The sequence below is a fragment of the Meriones unguiculatus genome, chromosome 6 (assembly GCF_030254825.1).
Source record: "Meriones unguiculatus strain TT.TT164.6M chromosome 6, Bangor_MerUng_6.1, whole genome shotgun sequence".
NCBI lineage: Eukaryota > Metazoa > Chordata > Mammalia > Rodentia > Muridae > Meriones > Meriones unguiculatus.
Window position 1 is genome coordinate 71009709 of NC_083354.1, and position 26314 is coordinate 71036022.

The 26314-nt window shown below is 44.2% G+C and overlaps 1 protein-coding gene across 1 annotated transcript in view; it reads right to left on the bottom strand.

Moving 5' to 3' along the window:
- Positions 1-26314, bottom strand: part of Arhgef28 (Rho guanine nucleotide exchange factor 28) — a 281915-nt gene that overhangs the window by 217753 nt on the left and 37848 nt on the right. Inside the window, exon 2 of the mRNA XM_060385610.1 lies at positions 13014-13057. Coding sequence (XP_060241593.1) covers positions 13014-13057 — 44 coding nt within the window. The remainder of the gene's footprint in view (positions 1-13013; positions 13058-26314) is intronic.

Here is a 26314-nt window from a genome sequence, read left to right on the forward strand (position 1 = left end):
ATAACCTTGATTTCACCTGCTTCCTCTCCGAGGCTCTTCTGTCCCTCTGGCCAATGAGCTTTTCTGAAAGGACTCAGAGCCAGACATGGAAGTGCTGAAACTGTCTTCTCTTGGAGAACCACGATGGCCAGTGGACCCTCCACTGAGGCTCCACTCCCCCTAAGATAAGAAAAGCAGCCCCCACGGTGAAGCAGCGCTCTGGAAACAAGAGCATATGCTCACTCTCCTGAAGCCTGCTGTGAGATGACAGTGTTTGTGCTCGCTTTTATAGTAAGCGTTAGGTAGACCCTTCAGTAGCTGCCATGGTAGAGAAGTCAGCCTGCAGCGATGGTATGCCTGGTCTACACACACAATCTCGGAAAGGGCGGGGACTCACTCCCTGAAAACTGGCCGGACACAGGATCTCCCCTCACCCTATCTCCATAAGGATTGTCCTGCTCCCCTCTCCTTTCCAAATCCCCTAAAATTCACGCTGAAGATTTGGACAAAGAGTTGGAATAAACCTAATTAAAGCATAGCCAAAGGGAGGTTTTAACTGATGGGAAACTGGAGAGGAAGGAAAGGAGGGACAGCTCGGTTGGCAAAGTGTGTACCACACCAGCAGGGGAAATAGGTTCTACCACCCAGGGCCCAGGGGAAAAGCCGGTGTAATGGTTTTGCTTGTAAATGCTGGAGAGGTAGAAACAGGAGGATCCTTGTTGGCTGGCCAAGTAGCCTAGCTTTGTCAGTGAGCCCCAGGTCACAGGGAGAGACCCTGTCTCAAAACTAAGGCGAATGGTTCCCCAAAGAATGATAACCAAGGTTAACCTCCATCCTCCACACCTGCACATAAAAGTGCACACACACACACACGAACACACACACAGAAATTTGGAGGCAGATTCTAATTGCAGTATTTATGATCAATTCAGTCAACAAGTGTTCCATATAAACCAGGACCAGCTTGCCACTCACATCAAATGTCAAATTAAAAAAATAATACTAACCCCGAGAGAGAGTCTTGGAGCAGAGTGTGAAGGGCTCAAAAGCAGTGCCTGAATAAGGGAAGCTGACTGAGCCAGAGCCAAGGGAGGAGTGGCTGACTCAGGGAAAGGAGCTCTTCAGGCCGTGTTTAAAGTCTGAGTGAGCGCTGGCGGCTCCTGCCCGTCAGTATGTGTCTTCCACCTGCTCTTCCTTTTTTTCATGTTTTTCTGTATTTTATTGCACACTGAGGGATTGAGCTGTATGTTTGTAGGGTGCCTGTGTCAGGCTGATAATCCTTGATGATCTTACTCTACTTACCATAGCCTCTCCCTCAAGCCCGTATCATTTCTGTGTGGTGAGAGCAAGGGGGCTCCTCTGATTGGAATTTTGAAATATGAGTTTCATCTCACCAAGAGTCACTCCTGCTGCCTAACTGAAACTTCTCACTAGTCAAGTTCTCCTCTTTACCACCTTCTCGCTTATCCCTAGACTCTGGCAACCACCTTCTGCCTCTACTTCTGTGAGTTTGACTTCCAGACATCCCACAGCAGTGTTTGTCTCTTTGCCTGACTTGTCACTTAGCACAACGTCCTCTGAGAAGCTGCAAATGACAGAACTTCTGGGACTGTTTGCTTGTTTATTTGTTTAGCTATTTGTTTTTTAAGGCTAAATAGTTTTCTATACCACATTTTAAAAATCCATTTATCTATTGATGGGCACTTGGCTGTGCCCATGAAAATATATTGCTGTTGTAAATATTGTGGCAATGAGCATAGGAGCTCATTCTTCAGCTTACTGATTTTCATCCCCTGATATTGCTGCTTCCACCTCTGTCTTAAATGCTTTCCTAGGCACAAACCAAATCCTGACACTGAGAGCTCTTGGAAAAAGATCTTGGGCCACAAAGCATCCTTACTTCTAAAATGCCTAGGTATTTCAGTTCCCGCACTTTAAATCCTCCGACACACCCATGAAAATGTCCTGACTACCCTCCTCAAATTGTGTGTGAACTTCCTGTCTCTTGCCTCCATAAAACACTAACAAGAACAGTGCTGCCATCATGCTGGAGAGCGGGCTGCATCCCAACTTCACACTAGATTCTGCGCTGCTCACTGAAGTCCCAACCAAAGAGATTAATAGACATGGATGAGGTGAAATGTGGCCTTTTAGAGACCCAAAGGACAGTCCCGCCCCGACCCCGTATTTTACTATCTGGGATTACACACATATTCTTCAAGGTGCCATTGTCCTTCACAAGCCTGCATGGTGGCTTGCTTTCTCTCCAGATTTTAAATTTGTTATCATACATGATACGTTTTAAACTTCTCGGAAGAGTTGCTAGACTCTGTTCACAGTCAGTTTGGATTGTTTTGTTTTTGTTTGTTTTATTTTAAAAGTTTTTCATTTGGGCCAATAAAATAGCTCGGGAGGTAAAAAGGCTTGTTGCCAGCCTAACAACCTGAGTTCAATACTTGGGACCCATAGGGTGGAAGGAGAGAACTGACTACTGCAAGTTGTCCTCTGGCCTCCACAGAGGCAGCATGACACATGCACATGAAAGCATGCACGTGCGCACACACAAATAAATTAACAAACAAATATATATCTAATCACAGCCATCCTTTAGGCAGGCCCAGAAAGAGTCATCCTCCAAGCCTTTACCATCGTAAGAACAGCATGGGACTATTCTGGGAGTAACAGAGTGTTCAGTGTGAATTACATTACAGAAAAATAAAATTATTCTCTGGGGTGGTGAGAGTGGTGGGGGCAGGGTAAGAGTCGGCCTTTCAGCTGCAATTAGCAATGTTTGCTTCCTCTCCATGCACTTCCCCAGAGACGGTCCTCTTCCTGCTGAGTGGCCCTGGAATGTCTGAGGGCAAGGTCAACACCTAGACAAGAAGCAATTGAATTCGGAATTTTTTACCTATGGAATGTGCCAGCTTTTATTATTTGTAATTTCTCACCATAAATATTCACTTTTTAGCTAGTTTTATATTTATAACTTTATTCTCCTTTTCTGAAAGAGAACCCCCCAAGAGGCGCAAGCTTAGAACTCATCATCTGCCTCACCTGTAATTCACTAAGTACCTGGCACACAAAATCTATCCAGTGAATTGATGGAAACACCAATGCCATGGCTGTCACGTAGCATCACCGATGATAATTGGTAATGTGAGGTCCTAGGGAAATAGCTAATGGGGAAACATACTGTAAATTTACAGAAGTAAATAAATAAATACACCATACGATTCCCTGAACGGGAAAGGCAGTGACTCAGTTTTTTGCAGGGTTATGGATCAAAATAAGCATGAATATTGAGAGATATGACTGAAGAAAGCTAAGAGCTGTTGTCTGGAGTGTTGGGCTGCAGAGGGGGCTCAGCAAGCAATGCCTCTGCTCATCCAGAGGACCCCCCAGTTTGCATCCATATATCCACATTGAGCAGTTTATAACTGCCTGAAACTCCAGCCCCAGGGATTCTGACACCCTCTTCTGATCTCTGCAGGTGCCCACATACATGTGACACAAACACACACACACATACACACACACACACACACACACACACACACACACATGTTCTTAGAAACCTTTTTTTTCAAGTGCGTGTTTTTTTTTTCATTTCAAGGCATGACTCATGAAGACCGAGTCAGAGGATTCTGCAAGAGTCTGTTAGAGAAGGCGAGTTCCTCATGACCTGCAACCTAACAGAACAGCCTCTCTTTTACTTCTAGTCCTTAGCAAGGCTTTGTCTACCTCACAGAATTCACACACTCAGTACCCTGAGATTTAGCTAAGTCTCAAACTCTATGATGTTTCTCCCAGCCATCAGACTTGCTGACTCCAATGGTTATAGCCCCCTCCAAGTCTTTCTGCGTACCTGGAATACAAAAGTAAATAAATAAATACAATGACTATCCTTGTTGCAAACAATTATGGTCACATACCTACTAAGAAAACCTAGAGAGAAAAATGGTCAAGAATCACAATAGAAGAGTGTTCCAGAGACAAAGCAACAGATCTGTGGGCGAGGATACCTATCACAGGGCTGAATGCAATCCCAAGAACCCGCTTGGTGTGGCACAAACACACACAGAGAGAGAAAAACAAATGTTGAAAAAAATGTAAAGAGTACTCCAGGATGGGCCTCAGTCACTGTATATGGGATGGGACTAAATTGGAACCAACTGTCACTTAAGTGCTGAGCACTGAGCTAGCAGTGGGAAATCTGAGCACAAAATCATTTCTGGTGTTTGTATGCTTTTACATTTAATGGATGAGAAAGTAAATGAGGCAATCGTAAGAGCAAACTCCTTCCAAAGGTGAAGAGTAAGATATGTCTATGGGACGTCTGACGATATGACATTTTAGCCGAAACCTGCATGGGATAACTTGGTTCCACAAAAGCACAGGAAGCAGGAGTGAGCCCAGAAAGGAAGCAGCCACACAAAGGTCCTGGGGTAGAGAGGAACGTGGCATTTGAGAGAAACTGAGAAAACCGAGTGTGACTGGGGTCTCTGGTGTGTGGGCTTTCTATCATCCCACCTGCGTGATCATGAGCCTTCTTGAATTTTAGCAGCAGCTATTGTGCCAACTGGACCTTCCCCGGAGGGACACAGCCACCCCTAAAAGGTCTTATAGAAAGTCAGGGGGCAGTTTGCTTCTCTTCGACCAACAAACATTCACAGAAAGAGTGCAGCACACAGAATATGATAGGATATGGTAGAGGGAAGTAGAGGGACTTGGGCAGAGCCCTGGAAACCAGAGAATGGAGACATAATGAAGACAGCCTCAGGCAGGCAGAGAGAAGATTTGTCTAATCAAAAACAGAAAAGATATGGCTGCAACAGGAGAGATGAACACAAGCCAAGGGCCAATATCTGAAGGGAAGAATGAAGTCCTCACAAAATCAAAGAAAATGGAAACTGCAGAGGCTAACGCCACAATCCGAAAGTGAATCAGGCTCACTGTCAGGGACAGAAAGGAGCAGCCCCAATAATAGGAATGCTACAGATGCGCCACCTGCAAGGACCTAGAAAGTCTCAGAAAAACCTGGTTTTCACATGGGCTGTCTGGGAGACTGCTGCTTGGCAATGAAAATCAAGAAGCTGGAAAGGGGCTGACTGCTTTGCAGAGAAACTTGAAAAATGCTTTTCTAAAAAAATATATATATTACCATCTGGGTCTTAAGTCAAGGCTGGATAACTGAGTGATAATGGCAAACAGACTGCATGACAAAAGAAGAGGAGGCCTGAGCAGAGGGCAAGGCAGGAAGGTCCCATGTGGGTGTGTTAAAGGAGGAGTCATAAGAGAGTAGGAACAGCTAGCCTAGGAGAGGGGACTCTTCAAGGAGGAGTCATAAGAGAGTAGGAACTGCTAGCCTAGGAGAGGGGACTCTGGAGAAAGAGCTGGAGCCTGAATCGCAGCTCACACACAGCTCTGAGACACTAGCATCACAGAGGCAGCAGGTCAGGGACCCCAAACGGGCATTTCTTTTTTCGCATAAATCAGTTCATACAAATCCCCCGTGAAGCCCACACTCACACTCTCTGCAGTCCCCATAACTCCAGCTAGTCTTGACTTGGCCCCGCCCACCTCGAACCTTTCCCCTGCCTTCTTCACAAAGCACTGACCACACTAGTGTTTGGCCGCCCCTCCAATACCAGAAGCTCGTGCCCTCTTCCAGGACCTTTATGCCTTCCGGTTCCCCTATTAGGACATTCTGCATGGCTCACTCCAGCTAGTAACACACCTATGTGCACATGTATGTACACACGCAGAGACACACCATCCTCCAGCACAGCAAAATAATGCTCTGGCACAGCCCTGTGCTGCTCTAAAGCACGTCCCTCTCTGGAATTCTCACTCTTGTTTGTTTGCCTCTCCCCGTTCCTTAGTAGACTGAGGTAGACTTAGTAGACTCAGGCAAGAGCCTGAGGCCTTTCTTCTCCTTCTCTAATATTACAGTACATGGAGCTCAATGAAGAGTTGAAGGGGAGAGGAAAAACACACACACACACCTTAAAGGAAAATGATGTATGATCTTTCTAAAATCAGCCTTGATCAATGCAAGCTGCCTAAAGCCAGACTATTCCAAATTATAGAGGAAAAGAGGAGCAAGAGCTAAGCCAACTGGGATGGGGAGGAGGAGGTAATATGTAATAAAAATTAAGTCAATTACATTGAATTATTTATTAAAAATGCAAAGGGCGCATTACCCAATATTGTGCCAGGGTCACTGAAATTAGGGAGGTGAGATGACGTGAACTTAAGAACACTTGGTATTTATAGGCCTGAAAGCTTTGGGGCATTGCAGGGATTGGCAGGGCGGCTGCTGGTCAGGCAAGGTCAAATACTCCCCATGGTCTTCTTTGTTCTGTGGCTATAACATACCACGTTGGAATTTGCCTCTTCTGAAAGCAAGCAGGTGAAAAGGAAAAGAGCTTTAAAAAAAAAAGCTCAACTGAAGTCAGTGGCGAGCAAGAGCACCTTGAAGCAGGCCAGCTTCAGCAAGCCTGGCTCAAACAACACCAGCAGAGATGTCCCACAGCCGGCAGCTGGCAGGAAGATGCTCAAGCCGCCGTGTCTAAGTCAGGACGCGGACAGCATTTACACACTCGCTGCACAAACTGGACGTGCAGCCAGAGCTCGACTCAGGAGGACCCCCTCCTGCTTCCACTCTAAGCCAGAAATAGCTGCACACATTTGAAAAGACACCGTTGCCCAAACACTCTGTCCCCAGATGCTTCACCCTCAGGCTTTCCCTGGAAGCCAGTGAGGATGACAGAGAGGAGCACCCAGAGGGACCACTGTGCTCAGAAGCCCTGTGTATCTTAGAATTTGAATAGAGGCAAAGCTAATGATGTTCTGTTAGGTTTCTAAGTCAGACCTTTTGCTAGGATCTGCTGGTGGACTTCTATTAACCTGTGCTTCTGGGGTATCAAATGATAGTTGCTGGATCTAGGTTTCTGAGAACCACTGAGCTCTCAAAGATCAGGACTTGCCTGGACATAGTTACCACTCTCCTTGAGAAAAAAAAAAAAGGAGAAGCAATGAGACACTTTAAGGACCAGGAAATACTGTCATTTTCATACTAGACATTCAAGGAAGATAGCAGGGCAAGAATGGCCCAACAGCACCCTTGAGGGCCCAAGAAAATGGAATTCTGGTAACCAAGCAATAGTCAGTGTGATTTATCAACCCCTTAAGGTGGAGAAACCCCAATCTCATTGAAAGATCTGCCACTAACAACTGCTAAGCCAAGACAGACAGTGGGGTCAACATAGTGAAGCAAGCCACTCTATGCAGCAGCTTTAACTTCCTCATCAGCATAGTGAGGCTGACTGGGAAAAACCTCCAAGGTACCATCACAAAGACTCCCAATGACCTGGTCAAGCAAGGCCAGTCGGGAGTGAGGTGCTGGAGGGTGGGGGGCAGGGAAAAGGGGGTGTTAAGGTTCATGAGAGAGGCCAGTCATGGGAGATGCAAAACTACAGACAGAGAAAGGGCAGGCCACAGGACAGGATTTCCTTCAGCAGGAACCAGAAGTTGGTGGGCCTCTGCGGGAGTCCGGAAGGAGATGTCTGCCTGGTGATGCCAGAACAAAGCCCACCAAGTCACTTAGTGCCTCAGTAGGAAGCTTCTTCCCAGAGCTAGGAAATGGCCCGGGGACTCACACAGTCCAAGTAGACAACCTGAGACCTGTCCCCAGACTTCCAACAGAAACCTAAGACCCAGGGAGTATACTCAGCCAGACAGCAACATAAACTAGAAGAGCCAGACTAGCAAAAGATTGAAGAGGGAGGATACCTAAGCTATGGACCAGGTCTGTAAACACCATATTACAACTTCATCTAGGACAGTCAGTGAGCCCAGAAAAGCAGCATCCTCCACACTGAGACTCCAAATAAAATAATAATGTAAACATAGCAACAGGAATAGAAGATTAACTTAAACCCAGCTGACAATGAGCTACGGAGAGATTAACACTGTCCAAGCAGGCAGCCCTAGAGAGAACTGCCCACACCCTTCCCAGCTTCCTCAAAGTCTGACAGTAGTACAACACGTCAGAAAGCAAGCCAACAGTAATCATCCACAAGCAAAGACACAAGCGCACCTTTGCAAATGTTATAAAGATCTCCATGGACTGGCCAGAATCACAGAAAGAACAGAAAGGAAGGTTTTTTTCCTATAAACTTAACATAAAATTTTTTTGACACACTGCTTTAAAAAAATGAAATTGAGGCAATAAATCCCAGTTCCCTTATTATCACAATTATTAGAGCTAAAATTTTAGACAATAGGTATATCTGAAAATTGCTGAGTAAGATGTGAGCTATGGCCTCTTGTTTACAACTCAGTGCTGTGCTATGTAATTATGCATTGTCGATATGTTCCATTTGTTTGACAAGACTTATTTTCTTAGGATCTGAAAGTAAAGCAGCCTCGTACGCGTGTAGAGTGTATCCGCCTCATATCTAGTCACCGTTTCCCACTCTGATCTCCCATTCTCTTCCTGCTGGCCTCCTGCTGCAACAATGGAACTGCCAAACAGTCCTCAGAGCCACTGTGAACACAGACCAGGAGGTAAGTCAGCACACAGCAGGGACACCCACAGGCCATGTTCACTGTGGCACTGAAGAAACAGAGCCGGCCCAGGCTCCCATTAGCGTGGGTAAATTAAAAAAAAAAAAAAAAAAAAAAAATGTGGTATACATTAAAAATGGAGCATTATCTAGCCATGAAGAAGGATTAAATTCCATCTTTTTGCAGGATAGAACTGGAAGTCAATGTATTGAGTAAAGTACACCACGTTTAGGAAAACAGATACCCGCATTTTCTCTCCTGTGTGGAGATTAGGTTTTTAAGAGTCTTAAACCAGAAAATAAACATCATAGACTGGCTGCTGGGCTCCTAATTTACCTCTTTCTCAGTTTACACATTCTTGAGCCTCACCTCTAACAATGCAAAAGGAACATGAGGCCCAGACCACCACCCAGACTGCAGCTGAAAACAAAGAGCCTGGCTTCGCAGAGCTGCTGCTTGGCGGCCCTTCACCCACAGACGCAGGAAGCTGCTCCAAGGCTGCAAACTGGCTCTGCAATGCCTGCATCCCAACGCTATGCAAATGGGCACTGGAGATGCCCCTTCAGGCGGCTGGTCCTGCCATGCTGCTGACCTGGCCACGGTGTTTCCCTTTTCCTGTATTAGGGCTCAGTGGACCGCCATACTTGACTGCATTTAAAAACTGTGAGTGAGTCTGTATATAAGTTTATGACTATCCCAACATCCCTAAGACTAAGGCAAAACCATCTTCCTAAAGAGGAACAAACAGAAAGACAGCACCCATGTTTCCTTCTGAAATAGATTCCTAGTCGAATAAGAAAACATTGTATGTCCTTTCTTTGTGAGTAAAAGAAAATATAAAAGATGGTCTCTATAGAGCTGTGGGCACAGAGGCCAGCATAGCAAGAAAATGCTATATAGAAACTAAAAATAATAGAAGCTAAAATGTGCTGGCAAGCAGGAAAAAAAGAGAGAAAAACTAGATACAACAAAAACATAATTAAGTTGAAAACACACTTCCAGAATTCTGTTCCTATCTACCTAAAAGACAAAACAATCCAACCCCTGGATACTCTTCTATAAAGAAAAGAGGGGGAGGAAAAAAAAGAACAATAGTGGATACACAACAGAGCAACATTTCTAGAAGACTAAAACGGAAGGTTTTTTTCACAGATCCAAACAAAATAATGGAGAATTTAAAGCATATTATTTATATCCACAGATAATCTGTAGTTATAGAGACATTTTTCTACCATATTTAGAAAGAGTTCTCCATAGAGATAAAAAATAGAAACACTTTGGCATTTTAACCTTAAGAATGTCACAAGAACTCATTCAAGTCAGGACCCAGTCAAAGGAACCAAGAAATTATCTGTAAGACCTGAATGAGGTGCCCTTTCCTGAGCTGTGAACAGAGGCTGAGGAATCATTTCTACCAATGTTTTGCCCTCTGTAATTATTAAATTACCCAGATGATCTAATTTTTCCTGAGGCAAATCTCATAAATTATTTTACTTTTAAAAAGACCATTGCAGTGACTAAAATTTTTAAATTTATTTTAAAAATACTGAGTGCCTATTTCACAGGATATATATACATCATCCTGATCTGTTATGAGTTCTTCACATAATTAATTAGACAGTTTGCAAGGGCTATTATTTCAGGATAACTAGTTAAAACAACTGAGATTGTCAAAACTACATTTAAAAAAAAAAACATCAAATCAAGAGCTATGCTGCCTCACAGTCAATTAGGCAAATTCTACAGCGTTGAAATAAATGCTGAAAGGACTCATGATAAAATCCAGCACAGATACAGATGGGCCCCTGTAAGAACACACATCAGACTGTCATGATGAGATTAAACACATGGCTTCTGATTTGTTTGGCTTCCTCTCGTTCTAATTTGAACAATATGTGTATAAAATATAACACACATGAGTAAAAAGAAAATAAGTGTTTATATACCAAAATGCAGTGAGCTATGAGAAAGCAGATGTGAAGAGAGTCGACATCCACGGCACACTGATTTCAGGACCCCTTGACCATGCTCAGCACTTTCTGGAAAACAGCATAGAGTCTGAGCATGTACACACAACTGCACACAGCCTCCCACTTTCAATAATCTCTAGATTATTTTTAATACCTAATTTAACACAAACACTATGGAAATACTGGAAATACTTTGCAGGAAACAATGGCAAAAAAAAAAAAGCAAGCTCTGCATGTGTTCAAAACAGATACAATTTTTCCTTTAAACACGATAACTGTACCTACAAACATCTGAAGCTAGACGGCCAGTGAAGAATTGCTCCCCCAGGACACAGGGACAAAGCACAGCACAGGTTCTGTGTCAGGACACATGCATTTTGCCCATTTGGAAGGACTTGGTTTAAAGCTAGTTTCCACTGTAATATGTTACTGGCTTCCTACTGTTTGACGCCACGTAGCCAGACGGGCTTAAGTTACTCTGCAATGATTTTGACACAAAATATTAAGTGAAAAGGACAGGACACAACAGCATAGGTAAGTAGTTATAGACAGAGGTGTGAATGGTGAATATATTTAATGCATTTCATCTAATCTGGAATACCATCAGTTATAATGTGCATTTTCTAGTTCACTACAAACGCCATGTTTCATTATGTAGAACTACACAGTCATCAAATGAATTCTTCTAAAACTAATTCTTACCCAGATTTTATCATGAATCATATAGATCTTTCCTTGTCTTTCTGTTTACACACCAGCTTTGCCTTTCAATGCCAATTCATAGTGAAATCACTTTGAAATAATTATTCCATACAGTTAATGACAACAATTTGAACGGCTGTGACCAAGATCACAGATACTCAGAGAGAGAGTTTTCCAGGACAGAGTGAGGGCCAGGATATAGTTTCAGAAACAACAGGAGGGGGAAATTACACCTTAGAATTAATGACCTGGTAGTATTTCAGTGCAACAACTATGTAATCAGCATACTTTCAATAATTAGAAAGGTTTTCACATTTGAATGCTTATTTGGGCCATTATAGCTCTCCCTCCTGATCTGTCCCGGCCAGTGTCTATGTTCAAAGCAAGTACAGCAGAGGATGACAAATATAAGAGTCTGTGTTTTTTGTTTTTGTTTTTTTATATCTATAATATGATTCAGTTTGGGGATCTGTCTGTTTTGGGGGAAAGATGGAGCTGGGTGCAATCAGCTCAGGAAAGAGCCAGTACAGTAGCAATGAGGCTGGGAGTTTTTCACAGTTAAGTGTTTGGTCTCTCTGTCTCTCTCTGTCTCTGCCCCCCCTCTCTCTGAGTGTGCCTGTGTGTGTGTGTGTGTGTGTGTGTGTGTGTGTGTGTGTGTGTGTGTGTGACTCATTATGGCAGTGCCCAGGGGACATTTTTATAACCTTCAAAATCTGGAAGGAAACTACAGCCCCTAGAGTAACTCAGAAGGCAGCTTTTTAAACTTATTATTATTATTCAAAAGTCCATTTACCTTATTACTATGTCTTCTTCATGGAGTACCCCAGTCTCTGTAGTGTGTGTGAAGGCGGATAAGAAACCTGGGGATGTGGCAGGGTGTGCTAGCTCAGCAGTGAGGTACACGTGGTACAGGAATACAGTAATATTTTTGTTAATTGAGATTTTGCCTGAATTTGTCTGGCTCCTTAATACTCTGTTCTAAACCACAGTTTCACCCATGCAAGCACCCATAACATCTTCCCCGCTATGGGCCCATCATGGAGGAAGGTGGCAGAGAGGAGGCAGGTAACCATTCTCAGAAACAACACTGAGGCATGTGGAAACCTCGTTACCCCTGTCTGCCACTTCTACATATACCTCTCACTTGTTCTCTAAATTCCTATTTCATGTTCAAAGCTAACACCATTATCATCAAGGCATACAAAAAAAAAAAAGGCATACCTCCAAAAATCCCGCACTGTCAAATCTATGTTTGACAGTCATAATTGACAGTCTCAAAATAGCACCTAGAAGCTGGCTTTCTGATTAAAAAATCAAAAACTCACCATCATTCATTATTCATTGACCATTCACTGTGGGTCACAGTACCACCAAAGGGGAGGAAAGTGGCCCAGCCCCCCCCCATAGCTGAACAAAGACAGCTAAAAGTTGGACAAAGTCCAGAGTGGGTCACGTGGGAATTCTGAATGGGACAATCACTTTTTACTATTATCAGAAAAATTACCACAAAACAAAATGTCTAAAAATCACTCATAAAAGTAAACCAAATGAGTTGTAAATCACACAGCTTTAAAAAAAAAAATACTGAACAAAAGATAATTAAAGCTTAGATTTCAGAAACAGGAGCCAGGTCATTTTAAAAGGATATAAAAAAAAATGCATGACAGCAATGATCCATGTGTTTGTAAAAAGCCTCCACTCCATAGTAAGCAAAACATTGTCCCCCATTTCACTCACACGGGTTCAAGTTAGGAAAGGGTCATTTGGACATAACAGTGCTTGGAGACTTACGTAAAGTGGTACTTCACTGCAGCTTAACTCCATGGCTCCCGCATCTGTAATGGAAACGAGATGAAGGTTACAGTGGGAAGCCTGTCACCAGCTCTCAGAGCCCTCTGTGGCCCACACTTCGGCATCAGCGTTAGTGGGGAAGGAATACAGTAACTAAGAAAGCTACAGAGATATAAGAGGAACAAAGGACTGAGGCCTAAGTCCACACCTAACGCCTCCTAATTAAAAAGGAATACAGAAAAGAGACGCTATCTTATATAAGATCATTCTCCCCAAGAAAACAGGATGTCAGCCCTCCAAAAACCTAAACATGATTCAGTGATGATCTCTATGTATGTACCAGAAGAACTGGAAATGGACTCAGATGGACATAGCCGTACATATCCTACACACAGCGGCCAAAGCAGGGAAGCAACCGTAATACCCAGTGGCCTGCCCATTACAACCGAAATTCAGCAGGCATGCGCAATGGACTAGTCAGTGATAATAGTCTTCCACATGCTACAACATGAAAGACATTGAGCTAAGAAAAAAATAAGCCAATCACAAAAGAAAGACGTACTGCTGTCATTTCACTTCCATGAGGTAACTAGATAGTTGAAGTCGCAGAGACAGGAAGCAGAATACGGGTCACCAAGACCTGGAATTACTGCTCAGGAGATGCGTAACTTTTTTTTTTTTAATTTGGGAAGATAAAAGCACACTCTGGATGATGGATATGGTGAGAGTGTGCAGTGTGAATGTGCTTAATGCAGCTGAATCCCATACTCCAAGTGGTCCAGATGACAGATCTCCTACGTATTTTACCACAACAGAAAGACACGGTAAGTTACATACAGCCTGTACCTGAGGCAAAATAAAGAGCACCTGAAATAAATATTCACATTATGTAGGTGTGATGATATATATGATATATATATATATACATGCATACATACATGTACATTCTCACCTTCATTCTTTCACACTAGTTCCCAGACGTAAAGCAATCCCAACCCTTCAGACACTCCACTGACTGACCCAGAATTCGGAGTGTTTCCAAAAGGCGCGGAGAGGCAGTGCAGGCATCAGGAGAGGCTGGGTGTGACTCAGCACTGCCTCACAGGCTGCTTCAAGCTCTGCCTGGGCGGCACAGAGGCCAGAGATTCCCACCAGATGCTCACCGCGGGCACACCGCCCGCCAGCGAGCTACCCAGCTTCGCCGTCAGCTGCACGAGCCTCGTCTGCCCAGCATATCTCCCTCCAAACAGCACAGGGGTGTCTATGAGCAGGCGTGTGCACAAACGAAATGCGGCACGCACATGCAATGGAATGTCCTTCCACCTGAAAAAGGAAGGAACACGTGCCGCAGCCTGGATGAATCTCCGCAGCACATCCTCAGTGAAACGGGCCAGACAGAAAGAGCAGTGCCCTGAGTTCCAGTAATACGGGACAGCGAGAGTCAAAGGTGGTTTCCGAGAGCAGCGAGGAGAGACTGTTTTGTTTAATGGACTTTAATAGATGCCAAGTTTCAGGTTTTGTACAATGAAAACTGTCCTGCAATGGATAATGGTAATGAAGAGTAACAATGTGTTTAACACTTCCAAGCAGTGTGCATGCACACACAGACACACACACACACAGACAGACAGACACACACACACACACACACACACACACACACACACACACAGGAGAATCTATGTTTGACAGTCATAATTGACAGTCTCAAAATAGCACCTAGAAGCTGGCTTTCTGATTAAAAAATCAAAAACTCACCATCATTCATTATTCATTGACCATTCACTGTGGGTCACAGTACCACCAAAGGGGAGGAAAGTGGCCCAGCCCCCCCCCATAGCTGAACAAAGACAGCTAAAAGTTGGACAAAGTCCAGAGTGGGTCACGTGGGAATTCTGAATGGGACAGCGAGGGACCTCATCACTGTCTTCTACGTTCTGCTCACCTGGCTCTGGGCTCTGGACTACAGCCCCACCGTACAGCACCTGGGGTGCTCTGGGATCTGATTGGTGACATTCAGTGTGCCGATTCTCCCTTGGCAAGGAAGAGTAATGACAGACAGCCACGTGGTAGGCCAAGCCAAGGTGCTTCCCAGCCCTGTTCCCCGCACAGCACTCCCTGAGAGTCAAGCTCATGGGCACCTACGTGAGTCGGCTCCTGGATGATGATTGTTTTCTAGCAGGACTAACTTCACACTAGACCAGTGGGAAAGAGACTCCCCATGAGAGATAATACCAAAAGATATATAACACAATAGTCCTAGTGCAGATTCCTAATAGAAGCTGTTTGTCAATTCAGCCTCCAGACTCCAAATTATCTTTTTCTTTTTCTGTTTTTGGTTTTTTGAGTCAGGGTTTCTCTGTGTAGCCCTGCCTGCTTCTCAAGTGCTGGGATTAAAGGTGTGCTCCACCACCTCCACCTGGCCAAACTCTGAACTACCAAGAATTGAACTTGGAAAGCTGAATTCATGCAGCAGCACTGACCCTATTGTCCTGTCTTCTGTGCACCAGGAGAGCAGCAGCTCTTCATCTTGCACTCAGGCTGTATGCAATCCCACACCAAAGGTGAAGGAAAAACTAGGTTTCTACTTAACATGAAAAAAAATTCATTATCATAGCGATGTAATGATTTAAATATCAGAAATAATAAAGAAAACAAACATATTTAGAGTGTAGTTAGGAATTTTGCTGGTTTAGTAAAGTGGTGATTGTAGGTTCTCCTCCAAGACTAATGACTTCACAATAACACTTAGGGTTATTGTGTTATGCTAGCTGTTATGACAGATTATAGGTGTTACTGCTAGGTAAAGGAATTGTGGTTGCTTCCTGCCTTTGGAGCATTCCTGGTGAAAGTTATTCCAAAGTGGGGAGGATTCGGGTCAATTCCTGTTCAAGGATCTCTGAGTCCTGTGTCTGACGTGCATGACATCTTCAGCAATTGGGACTTGGCTTCCAGCTCTTGGGATTAACCAAGGGCAGCAGCAATAGGCTGTATGTTTGTTTTGGTTTTGTTTTTGTTTTTTGAGACAGGGTTTCTCTATATAGCCTCGGCTGTCCTGGAACTCATTTTGTAGACCAGGCTAGCCTCCCAGAGAGCCACCAGCCTCTGCCTGCCTGAGTGCTGGGATGGGCATGTGTCACTATGGTCGGCTGGCTGTATGTTTTGGGAGTCTCTTAGATATCCCTGGCCAACAACTCAAAAGAGTTTTTCATGTGTGCTGTGTGCTGTGTGCTGTGGGTGCTCCCACTCTATAGAGGGGGAGACAAAGGTTACATTTAGGAAATGTATAATGAAAGAAGACACCATGAATTTGAAAGAGAGAAAAGTGTATATGGGAGGGTTTAGAGGGAGAAAAAGAAGGGGAGAGATCACGTAATTATATTATAATCTCATAACATAGAAAAAACAGGAGTGCTTGTACATGGGTCGACAGCTTGGAAATTTTGTGTTGAAGTTTGCATTTGAAGCAGCTCTCACGTCTGTACTGTGTAAATTTTGGGGGAGAGAGATTTTAATCTATTTTTAAAAAATCTTCCAACGGGAGCATTTCCTAGCTTCTGTATTCAGTTTGTTTGATTTATACACTATCTCCTGATTAGTCTGCAGAAGGACAGACAGCTCTCAGGGATGGTAAGCATTTCTTTACCAACCCTCACAGAACTGATGGCCGGAACTGGAAGCTAAGTCTCAGTCTCACAGGCAGCTAGCATAGAAAGTCTTTCCAAACTCTGCATCCCAGAGAAGTATCTTCTTTGATCATCAAACACTTTAAACCTATTTCAAGTAGACAGTGATGAGAAGCAAAGGACTCAGATGATTTTAGGGAATAAACGAGATTAATACAGTGTTAATGCAGTTACTACCATGTTTGATCCTTATAACTTCTTCCATTTTTGCACAGGCCATAGACTATGCACTGCTGTGTTAGCGTGGCGTGTAAGTACACACACGTGTACATCAAGTAAGATACATGCTAACGTTTTTTTCTTCTTAATAGAGTACATATTAGCATTTTGAAAATCTGCTTCAAAAAAACAAAAAAAAGCAGGCCCTTCCCCATCGGTCAGGCCAGGCATACTCTTCCGGGCAGCTTTCTTTCATTTACTCCACATGGCTACGGCTGAAGTAAGGGGTAAGGGGCAATTGTCCAGCCTGTGATCCGCACCCCAAGGTGAGGTGGTGCGTGTGATCTGCACCCCAGGGCGAGGTACACCTTCACCCGGCACTGTGAAGGGCCTGCTTTCTCCACATGTCACATGTCATTCCACGTAAGGCTAGGTGAGACAGAGAACTGCCTCAGACCTGATTCAGCAGAACCATTCCGAGCCAGACAGCGTGATACCGACCTTGGACCTTTCATTTGAGAACTCATATCTCATTCCCCCCAGCTCAACCTCTTGCTATTTTCAGTGTGGAAATTTAAAAGCCACCTTGATTAATATTGATTACATTTGCCAGATTAACTGCCTTTGACTCCTTAAGCAAAAGAATCTTAAACCAAAATATGTGACATTATTATATTTTTTTCTAAAACTGGGTTTCCTTGAGAGTTTTAATATTTTGCAATGAGTTGGTTTAACTGTCTGGCTCTCGTTACTTTGAAACTGTTGTGTTTTTGGGTTTTTTGTTTGTTTGTTTGTTTTGTCTTTGTGTGTATGTGGTGTATGGTTGTATGAACACTTGTGTGTATGTGAATAAGTGTGCAAACATACACACACACATACATCATGATGCACATATAAAGGTCAGAGGACAACTTTGGGTGTCCTCCTCCTTTGGAAGGTTGTCCCCACCTTCCAGCAAGACAGGGTCTCTGACTGCTCATTGTTTTCATTGCATATGCCGGACCAGCTCACGGCCGGGCTCCTGGGGACTCTTGTCTCCTCCCCTCTCCTTAGGGGAGGTCTGGAACTATGTGGGTTCTGAGGATTCACACTCAGGGTCCTCATGCTTGGGCAGCAAGTGCTTGACCCACGAAATCATCTCTCTGGTCCTGAAACTGGTTTTAAAGGATTTCATAGCTGAAGGCACCACACACCTTCTGGTAGAAATGATGACATCCCCAACATCATTCCAAATCCTTCTAAAGCTCCTATTGGAATTCCCTAAATGAGCTGTAGAGAAAGCAGTTTGGAAGAAAGAAATCAGGATCCACCTAACATAACTGGATAATACATTTAAATTGTTATTTCCCATTGGGCTTTCCCTACAGAAAGTCTCTGCCACAGGAAGGGGCTCTGAGTCCTGCTCTGAGTCCTGCTCTAACTGTCTAAACTACGCTGGGTCCCCCTCTATTCCAAGTTCAGTAGCAATGAAGCAAGTTTGTATTTTGCCAGTTGTAGCTGCCCTTGGCTCTTGGCATCTCCCTGTATAGATGTCACACTCCAGCTTCTGCTATGTTCCCAAGACCTGACTCCCTCCTGAAACTTCTACATGGCTCAAATGCTTCAAAACAAATCAGACCACATTTCCTAAAATGTGGTTTGGGAAAGTAAATGCTGAAGTATTTCCAAAATCTCACAGGTACCAAAGGCTGTTTGGACTGTGCTCCATAACAGTTTTCTTCCTCAGCTTGTCTCCAAAAAGGGAAACAAACCTTATTAGTGGGATACGGAAATGAGCTTACATTTCAACAAGTATTAATATAAAAAAAAATGATTGCCAGTTAACTCTAAAGGAAACTATTAAAGCATTTAAATAAGTCAAATTCATAAAGTTAGGAAGGAGAGTAAATATAACATTCAACTTGCAAGGAAAAACCTGTTCCTTACTTTATGAACTTAAGAGTTTTCTAATTCTTGTGCCTCCAAATGAAACAATCATGAATATGGAGCCTTGACTTTATTGTTTTGGTGTGAGGATTCCTTGGGGTGGGAGAACTGTTTTTTTGTTGTTCATTTGTTCTAAGACATTTAGCCCTAACTGAAGTTTGCTATGTAGATCAGGCTGGCCTCAGACTCACAAAGATCCACCCGCCTCTGCCTCCCAGATGCTGGGATTGCAGGCATGGAACGCCCTGACCCAGCAAGGCAGATCTTTAATTTTGTGTTTGAACATGCTAATAATCCATGTCTTGCATGCCTTTTATAAAGCCCAGAGCAGGTTACCACTGTTAATATTAGCAACTGCACTCAGAACGCTCATGACACAGCACACACTGTGCTACGAACACGGCGGCCTGAAGAAGAACATGTGGAAAACAAACACTTAAACGTGAAAATATTCCACACTAATCTTACAAAATCGGCTGCCGAGTAAGCAGCACCCTCTCTACTCCTCCTCTGCCCCTCCCTCCACTCAAGCTATTGCACCTCTACAGAGCAACAGGCTTTTGGGTAGTTTGTGTGTTTTCATCTCCCTGTGAGTTGAAAATGATATAAAAACACGAATCAGTTTAAAACTCAAAAGGCTTTGAGGTATAATTTTTTATACAGTTGAGGGAAGGATCATTGGGAAACGGTTCACTTTTTATATGTGAAGAAATTTATCAATGAGAATGTGGCACAGAGACACCAACAAGTGACACAGAAAAATCATAGGGCAGCAGCTTCAAGCATAACCATTTTAGTGCAAATGGAATAAGTTACTTAGTCTAACAAAATGACAGATATAACAATGCTTTGAAAATTAAATATGGCAACACGGATTTTGTATGTGAAATTAGTCACTTTTGGTAGAAATACTCATGAACCATCCTTGATTCCACACAGATCCACACAAGCACACAAACACACACACACACACACATACACAGATATACACAACTCACTCTCTGATCACTCTCTGGGTTAGCACAAAGTTAAAAACGAAAAATGACAGCTTGCATTGGATCCCACAGCAAATGGCAGAGCTGGTGGTACCCAGCTCAAATGTGACGCTAGCAGAAGAGGGAAGAGCAGCACACTCCGGGCTGTGAGGCCAAGGCTCAGGGACGGCCTTTTATGCCAGCACAACGGAAATGCGTAAGGAGCGATGAAGCTACTGTTGAGCAGACAGTATTGACCACATAAACCTGTCTCTGACAAGAATGGTCTATCTGAGTCATGCAAGTCTCACAGCTGTAGGAGGAAAGTGAGACTACTTCATAAACTCGCTGAGGATGTGTCTGAAGTTGAGAAAGGAAACAACACAGTAACTCTTCAATAGCATCTCATTAATGCAGACTAATGGGGATGGCTGGAGGAGGGGAGGAAGGAGGAGAGCCAGTTGGTCTGAAATAGTGCTGCCCAAATTAGAGGATGTTTATAAAGTACAAAGAGGAGCATGAGTCGGCTGCTAACAGAATGTTCCGCCAAGGCTGTCACACTCATTTGTATTTCTCAGGATATATTTGCACATAGACAAAGTGATTAAGGCCTTTAGAGGCTTTTTTCCAAATCTACTGAACTTCTACTGAGTCTGGGGGTCTTTTTAGTACACTGTTTATAGTCAACACAATGTCCAATTGCCATCCAGGCATCCTGAGCAAGACGCAACCTTTCAACACTCCCATCCGCTCCTTAGCAAGAACTTCTCCAAAGTTCCTCTTTAGTGTTCAGAACCAATGCATTGTCTTGTCCAGCACTCTGCAGGCTGTCTGGGAGAGACACAAAAATATAGGACACTTCGACTGTCAAGGTGCTCGCAGCCTGGTCCAAGACCAGGGACTGGCAGAGGATGATGGTGTGAATCCAGCAGACACGACAAGAGAGTCCTCAGACAGAAGGAGGTCAACACAAGGACAGGCTGGACGCAGATACAGAGTTCAGGAGGCTGAAGAGGGGGCAGCATGTATCTATACAGAATCCACTCCTGAAAGTCACCCAGCCATGCCTGTGAGACACGGTGCCTGTGAGACAGCCCATTCAGTCGTCGTTAGCACACAAGCGTGAGGATCCAATCCCCAGCAATGAAGCCAGGAGCAACAGTGTGTGCCTGTAGCTCCTGTGCTGAGGGGCGGGCGTGGAGACAGGAGGAGCCCTGGGGCTCTCTGGCCAGCTTATCTAGCAGAATCAGTGAGAGACCCGGTCACTAAAACGTAAGTAGAATGACAGAGAAAGATTCCCACATCACAACCACTGGCCTCCAAACGCACGCACGCACGCACGCACGCACGCACGAGCACAAATACAGAACACATACATACATACAAATGAGAAGAGATGAAAGGGAGAAGGTTCTTTGACAGGGACCTATCAATAATACTACCTATTACATGTTACGTTTTTGCCCGGCAACGCACACCCCAGGTTTTCCTCTGCTCTCCCCTCTTGGAGATGAAATGCCTTATTAAGTTCAGTGAAGGCCTGGATTCCGACACTTCCCTGTTTGGACATAGATAATGATTCAATCAAATTAAACATGGTGATTTTTTCCCCCTGGGTCAAATGTAGAGTTTCTAGAAACTAATATGTTAATTAAGCCATTAGTTTAAAATGGACAGTCTATGGATAAAATTTATAGAGCCATAAACTACATGAAAGCAAATGTAAAATTTTGTTTATACATATTCTTCTGGCCAGAGTTTAAAGCTTACAGTGGACCATTAGAACTGGAGAAAGAGATAAGCATACATTCTGCCAAGTTTAATTTCTTGCTTTGTGAAAGTGCATTATTAGTGTGGCATAAGCTAGGGGAAAATATTTGCCAAATACACACCTGACAAGAAAATTTCAGACACTCTCACTGCGAATACACAGAGGACAGGGATTAACACTGTAGAGAGTACACAGATGGCAATAAACACACTGCAAGATACCAGACATCATTAGCCATTAGGGACACGGGTGTCCAAACCACGGTGAGATCAGCACCGCCATTCTACGCGGCTGAGACACAGCACACACGCGCTGCAGAGGGTGGGGAAGACAGACCACGCCGCTGCTGAGACAGGAAAGGTGTCAGGTGCTGTGGAAAACATTGAGGGGACTCCTAAAATCCAAGCACAGATGTGCCACCAGTAATTGCACTGACGGCTTTTCTAAACAGCCGCAAACTAGACGTTCCCAGAAGTCCTCCAACAGCGTGATAGTTCAGCTGCAGAACAGAGAGACACATGCACCACAGAAACATTCAGTGGCCTCCTCATTCTTGGCTTCTGTATTCATGCACCTACCAAACACAGACAGAATATGCAACTGGGCTTACAATGGCTGCATCTAAACTAAAATTGTACAGATTTTTTTTCTCATCATTATTCCCTCAAACAATGCAGTATTATTTACCTAATGCTGATATTATTGGGTATCATATAAGTTAAAATATATGGAGGAGTCTATAGTTTACTAATCCAATGCCATCTCTATAAGATTTGAAACATCCTTCAATGTCAGTATGCATGGGAAGTCCTGGCCAGTACCTCCGCAGAGATGTGAAGGAACAACCACATGCTATTTCTCAATACAGAGGAGGAAAGCGGTGACGCGGACAACAGCATGAATAAAACCTCAGGAAGCGAAGCTAGAGAGGTGACTTAGGACTCAGGAACACTTGTTCTGCCAGGGAGCCTGGCTCTGTTTCCAGAACCCGTGTCAGACCATCCACAGCTGCCTCTGATCAGCTCCAGGAGGATCCAATGCCTCGTGCCTCCATAATTACCTGCACTAAGGTGTGTATACCTACACACAGGGCACAGTCAGCAGCAATAGAAGGAAGTCACGCTGAGTAATAAAAGCCAACCCCAAAAGTAGTAGACAATGCAATTCCATAAACAACATTTATAAAAAAAAAAAAAGTCATTCAAATGTGAAAAGACTGGTATCTACTAGGAGTTAAAAACAGTAGTTGAGATGCAGATGTAGAAAGGGAAAAACACAGTTGAGGTTTTACTGCCATTCAATGTCTTACATGGCAGTGGGCATATGAGCTTACACAGGTGACGAAACGGCACAGCACAGACATTAAAAACCACATGCTGACACAGGGAAGTAAGGCGGGAAGCCTGGTAAGGCTGATAACATGTACCAACACCTACAGTGCTTGAGTTCTTTCTTAATTTTGTTATTTGATATTTATTTATTTTCTTTCGTATGTGTGAGTGTTCTCACTGCATGCGTGTATGAACACCACATGCGTACCTAGTGCCTGAAGAGGCCAGAAGAGGGTATTAAATCCCCGGAGCCGGAGTTACGGAGGCTGTGGGGTGCTGGGAAGCACACCTGGGTCCTCTGGAAGAGCAACCAGTGATCATAAATGCTGAGCCACCTCTTGAGCCCCTGGAAGTGTGAGAGAGAGAGGGAGGGAGGAGAGAGAGAGGGAGGGGAGAGAGAGAGAGAGAGAGAGAGGCTGAGCGCAGTGCCTATAGATGCCAAAAGAGGGCATCAGATGCCTTGGCTGGGGCTGCAGTGGTTGTTAAGCCATCTGACGTGGGGCTGAGAACTGAACACAGATATCTGAGCCATTTGAGCCACTGATTAAGACATAGTTTTGTAAGCTCCGAGCCTGGAGAGAATTGAACAGCATACGCAAAGGGCCCCCTATTATTTCTGACAACTGCATGGGCATGCATAAAATAAAAACTCCAGTTAAAACAATCCTACCAAGGGCTTATACATCCTAATCAGTTTTCTCCCTTTTGTGGTTGCTAGGATAGCAGTCTTTCTCTCTCTTGCAGTCTCTCTTTCTCTCTCTCACACATACACACTTTCTCTAATTTCCCTGTGCTGTTCTTGTCATTACTTAAAACATTATTAGACTTTCTTTACTGCTTGCTACATTTTGTTTAATCATTCTGCATGGCACCAAAGCCTCATCCTTTTGAGAATGAATGTGAGGTCTGTAGAGAGGGCTCAGCATTTTCTGCTCTCCTGGATGATCCAGGTTTAGTTCCCACATGGCAGCTCACAAGCAGGAGATCTGATGTCCTCTTCTGACCTATGTGGGCCTGAAACACCCATGTGGTACACTGACAAAACTCACAGCCTGAGTTTTGTTTTTTGTTTTTTTTTAAAGACTGAACTTGAATTTTTGAAATAGAAAAAGATGTTCAAATCCACAGAGGCAGTAACATATGTAAACTAAGTAAGAAATGTTATTTATGAGCAAAAACAAAGTAACAGCTGAATCTTCAAACTGGTTTCTCCTGCAGAATTCCTTAATTTAAAGAGTCTGAGGTCCAAGAGAACACTTATATTCTTTTGATTGAAAAATCCCCCTGGGTTTCTTGGCAGCAAGAAACCACAGCCCGGCTTCAAATGGGACAAAACCTTACCTCAAGTCATTTTTCTACAACACTGACCAAAGAATGCTGAAGAGACGGGGGAGACAGACAGTGGGGCGGAGAGAAGAGCTGGAGGCCGGACCCTGGGGCTTGCCCTGATGCCCCCATGAGCGTTTAGCCAGGCATGAGGTCCCAGACATCAACAGCACTGAGCACTCTGGAAAGGCGGCCCCACCTCCTGCAAGGCTCCCCTCCAGACTTTGGGCTGCAGTTGGGCCGTGCATGACAACCCCCTTATTTCCTATCTCCACCCAGACTCCAGACCATCATTATAGGGATGGCTGACTGTTTTCCCTCATTCATAAAAGCTGAGAAATCCTCTCAATGGAACTGCTACCGACAATATTCACTTCTAGAGCCCAAAACAAACGGGCAAAGTATGAACACTGGAAATATTCTAGAGCCACGTTTCAACACTTAGAAAAGACCTTCCAGCAAAGCTTTGAGGCACTGAGGCTGAGCCTTAGAAGTACGACTGTCTTCTAAATGTTCAGTTGAGCAGTGACTTATTACTGCTGCCAGTTGCACCAGATAATAAAACAAGCATAACATCTCTCCCTTCCAGTACCTTTCAACTTATTTGAAAGGAAGGAGATGCACATGTGAAATAGGTAAATAATGACCTAAGGCACAGGCACACACTGAGGACAAGATAAACACTCCTTTGCTCGACAAATATTTACTGAGTGTCCATTATGTAGTAGACACTGGAGATGCTCTGCTGAGTCCTGTTCAGGAGGAAGTGTCAGGTGCGTGAGAGAGGGGAAGGAGAGCACCCCAGGGTGCAGGTGGACACAGCAAAACATAAAAGCAGACACATGCCAGTCCATGATCAGGGGACATACCAAGCATGGCCTCCTAAGATGGTGAAGCCTGAGCTTGAGCTGGGTTTTAAAGAACGCCGTGGCTTTTAGGTAGGGCCACGCCTACAGAGGAAGGCCTGAGAGATGAGGGAAGCAGACTTTTGTGATTCAAAACATGGCTGAGTTGGTAAAGTGAGGAACGAGGAGGCAGACAAGAGTTGCTACTGGACTTCGCCACCCTGGCACCAAGGACGCTAAGTGTCCTATGATGTCAGATGAACATAAAACCAGCAGCTGTCCCAACCCCATGCTGACAATGAACTTCATGGAGAACTGCTTAGGCTGAAGTAGATTCTCCAAGAAGACCATGAAAGGGAGCAACTACAGCCATAGGAAATGGACATCACCTCTTGGAAGCATAAAGGAAGACCTATTCGCTAAGCTACAAAGACCTCCGGAGTCCACAAAAACAAAAAAAATTAAAATTAAAAAATTAAAAAAAATTAAAGCAAATATGAGAAAGACTTTGACAAACTCTAACGTAATGTCACATAAGAAGCATGAATCAAGGTGAGGGATCAAGGTGGCAGAACAGATAGGAACTGCATACTGCATTTTAAAGGAAACTATGTTGGCTGCGGTCAGCTGAAGGGGACAAAAAAATAAGACCAAAGTCAGGGAAACAAGAAAAGACACCGCTGTCCCTCCTGGAGACACCGCTGTCCCTCCTGGAGACACCGCTGTCCCCCAGGGAGACACCGCTGTCCCCCAGGGAGACACTGCCGTCCCTTGGGTGAACGGTTTAAGTGCTGAACGACAGCAATGACTCTCGGGTCCCCAGCATGAGAAACTGTATATGGAATGCTGCTGGCCAAGATGCAGACGCAGAAAGCAAGAGCGGCAGACATTGAGAGAGACCCCACCTCGAGCCATGTGCTCCTGGAGCCTGCGGGAACACAGCATCACACCCCAGCAGTGGATTTTGGAGCTTAAGATTGAAACAACAACAACAGGGTGTTTTCTCTGTCCGTTGACTATTATAAGGCTCAATGAGATACAAAGAAAATTTCAACTAACAAATAAGGCAGTTTTTAGATCGACCCAAAGGGTTTGGTATGTAGCTCAGTGGCAGAGTGGTGAGTGAGTATGCTCAAGCCCTAGCACTGAAAAACAATCCTGAACACTAGAGTGGCTCAGAAAAACATAAGACCCTGCCCGTGAGACATTTAGGGACAAGTCCAGACTCATGTATGGGTAACAGCAATCTCAAGGTAGTTCCGACATTCCAGAAAGTACAGTTA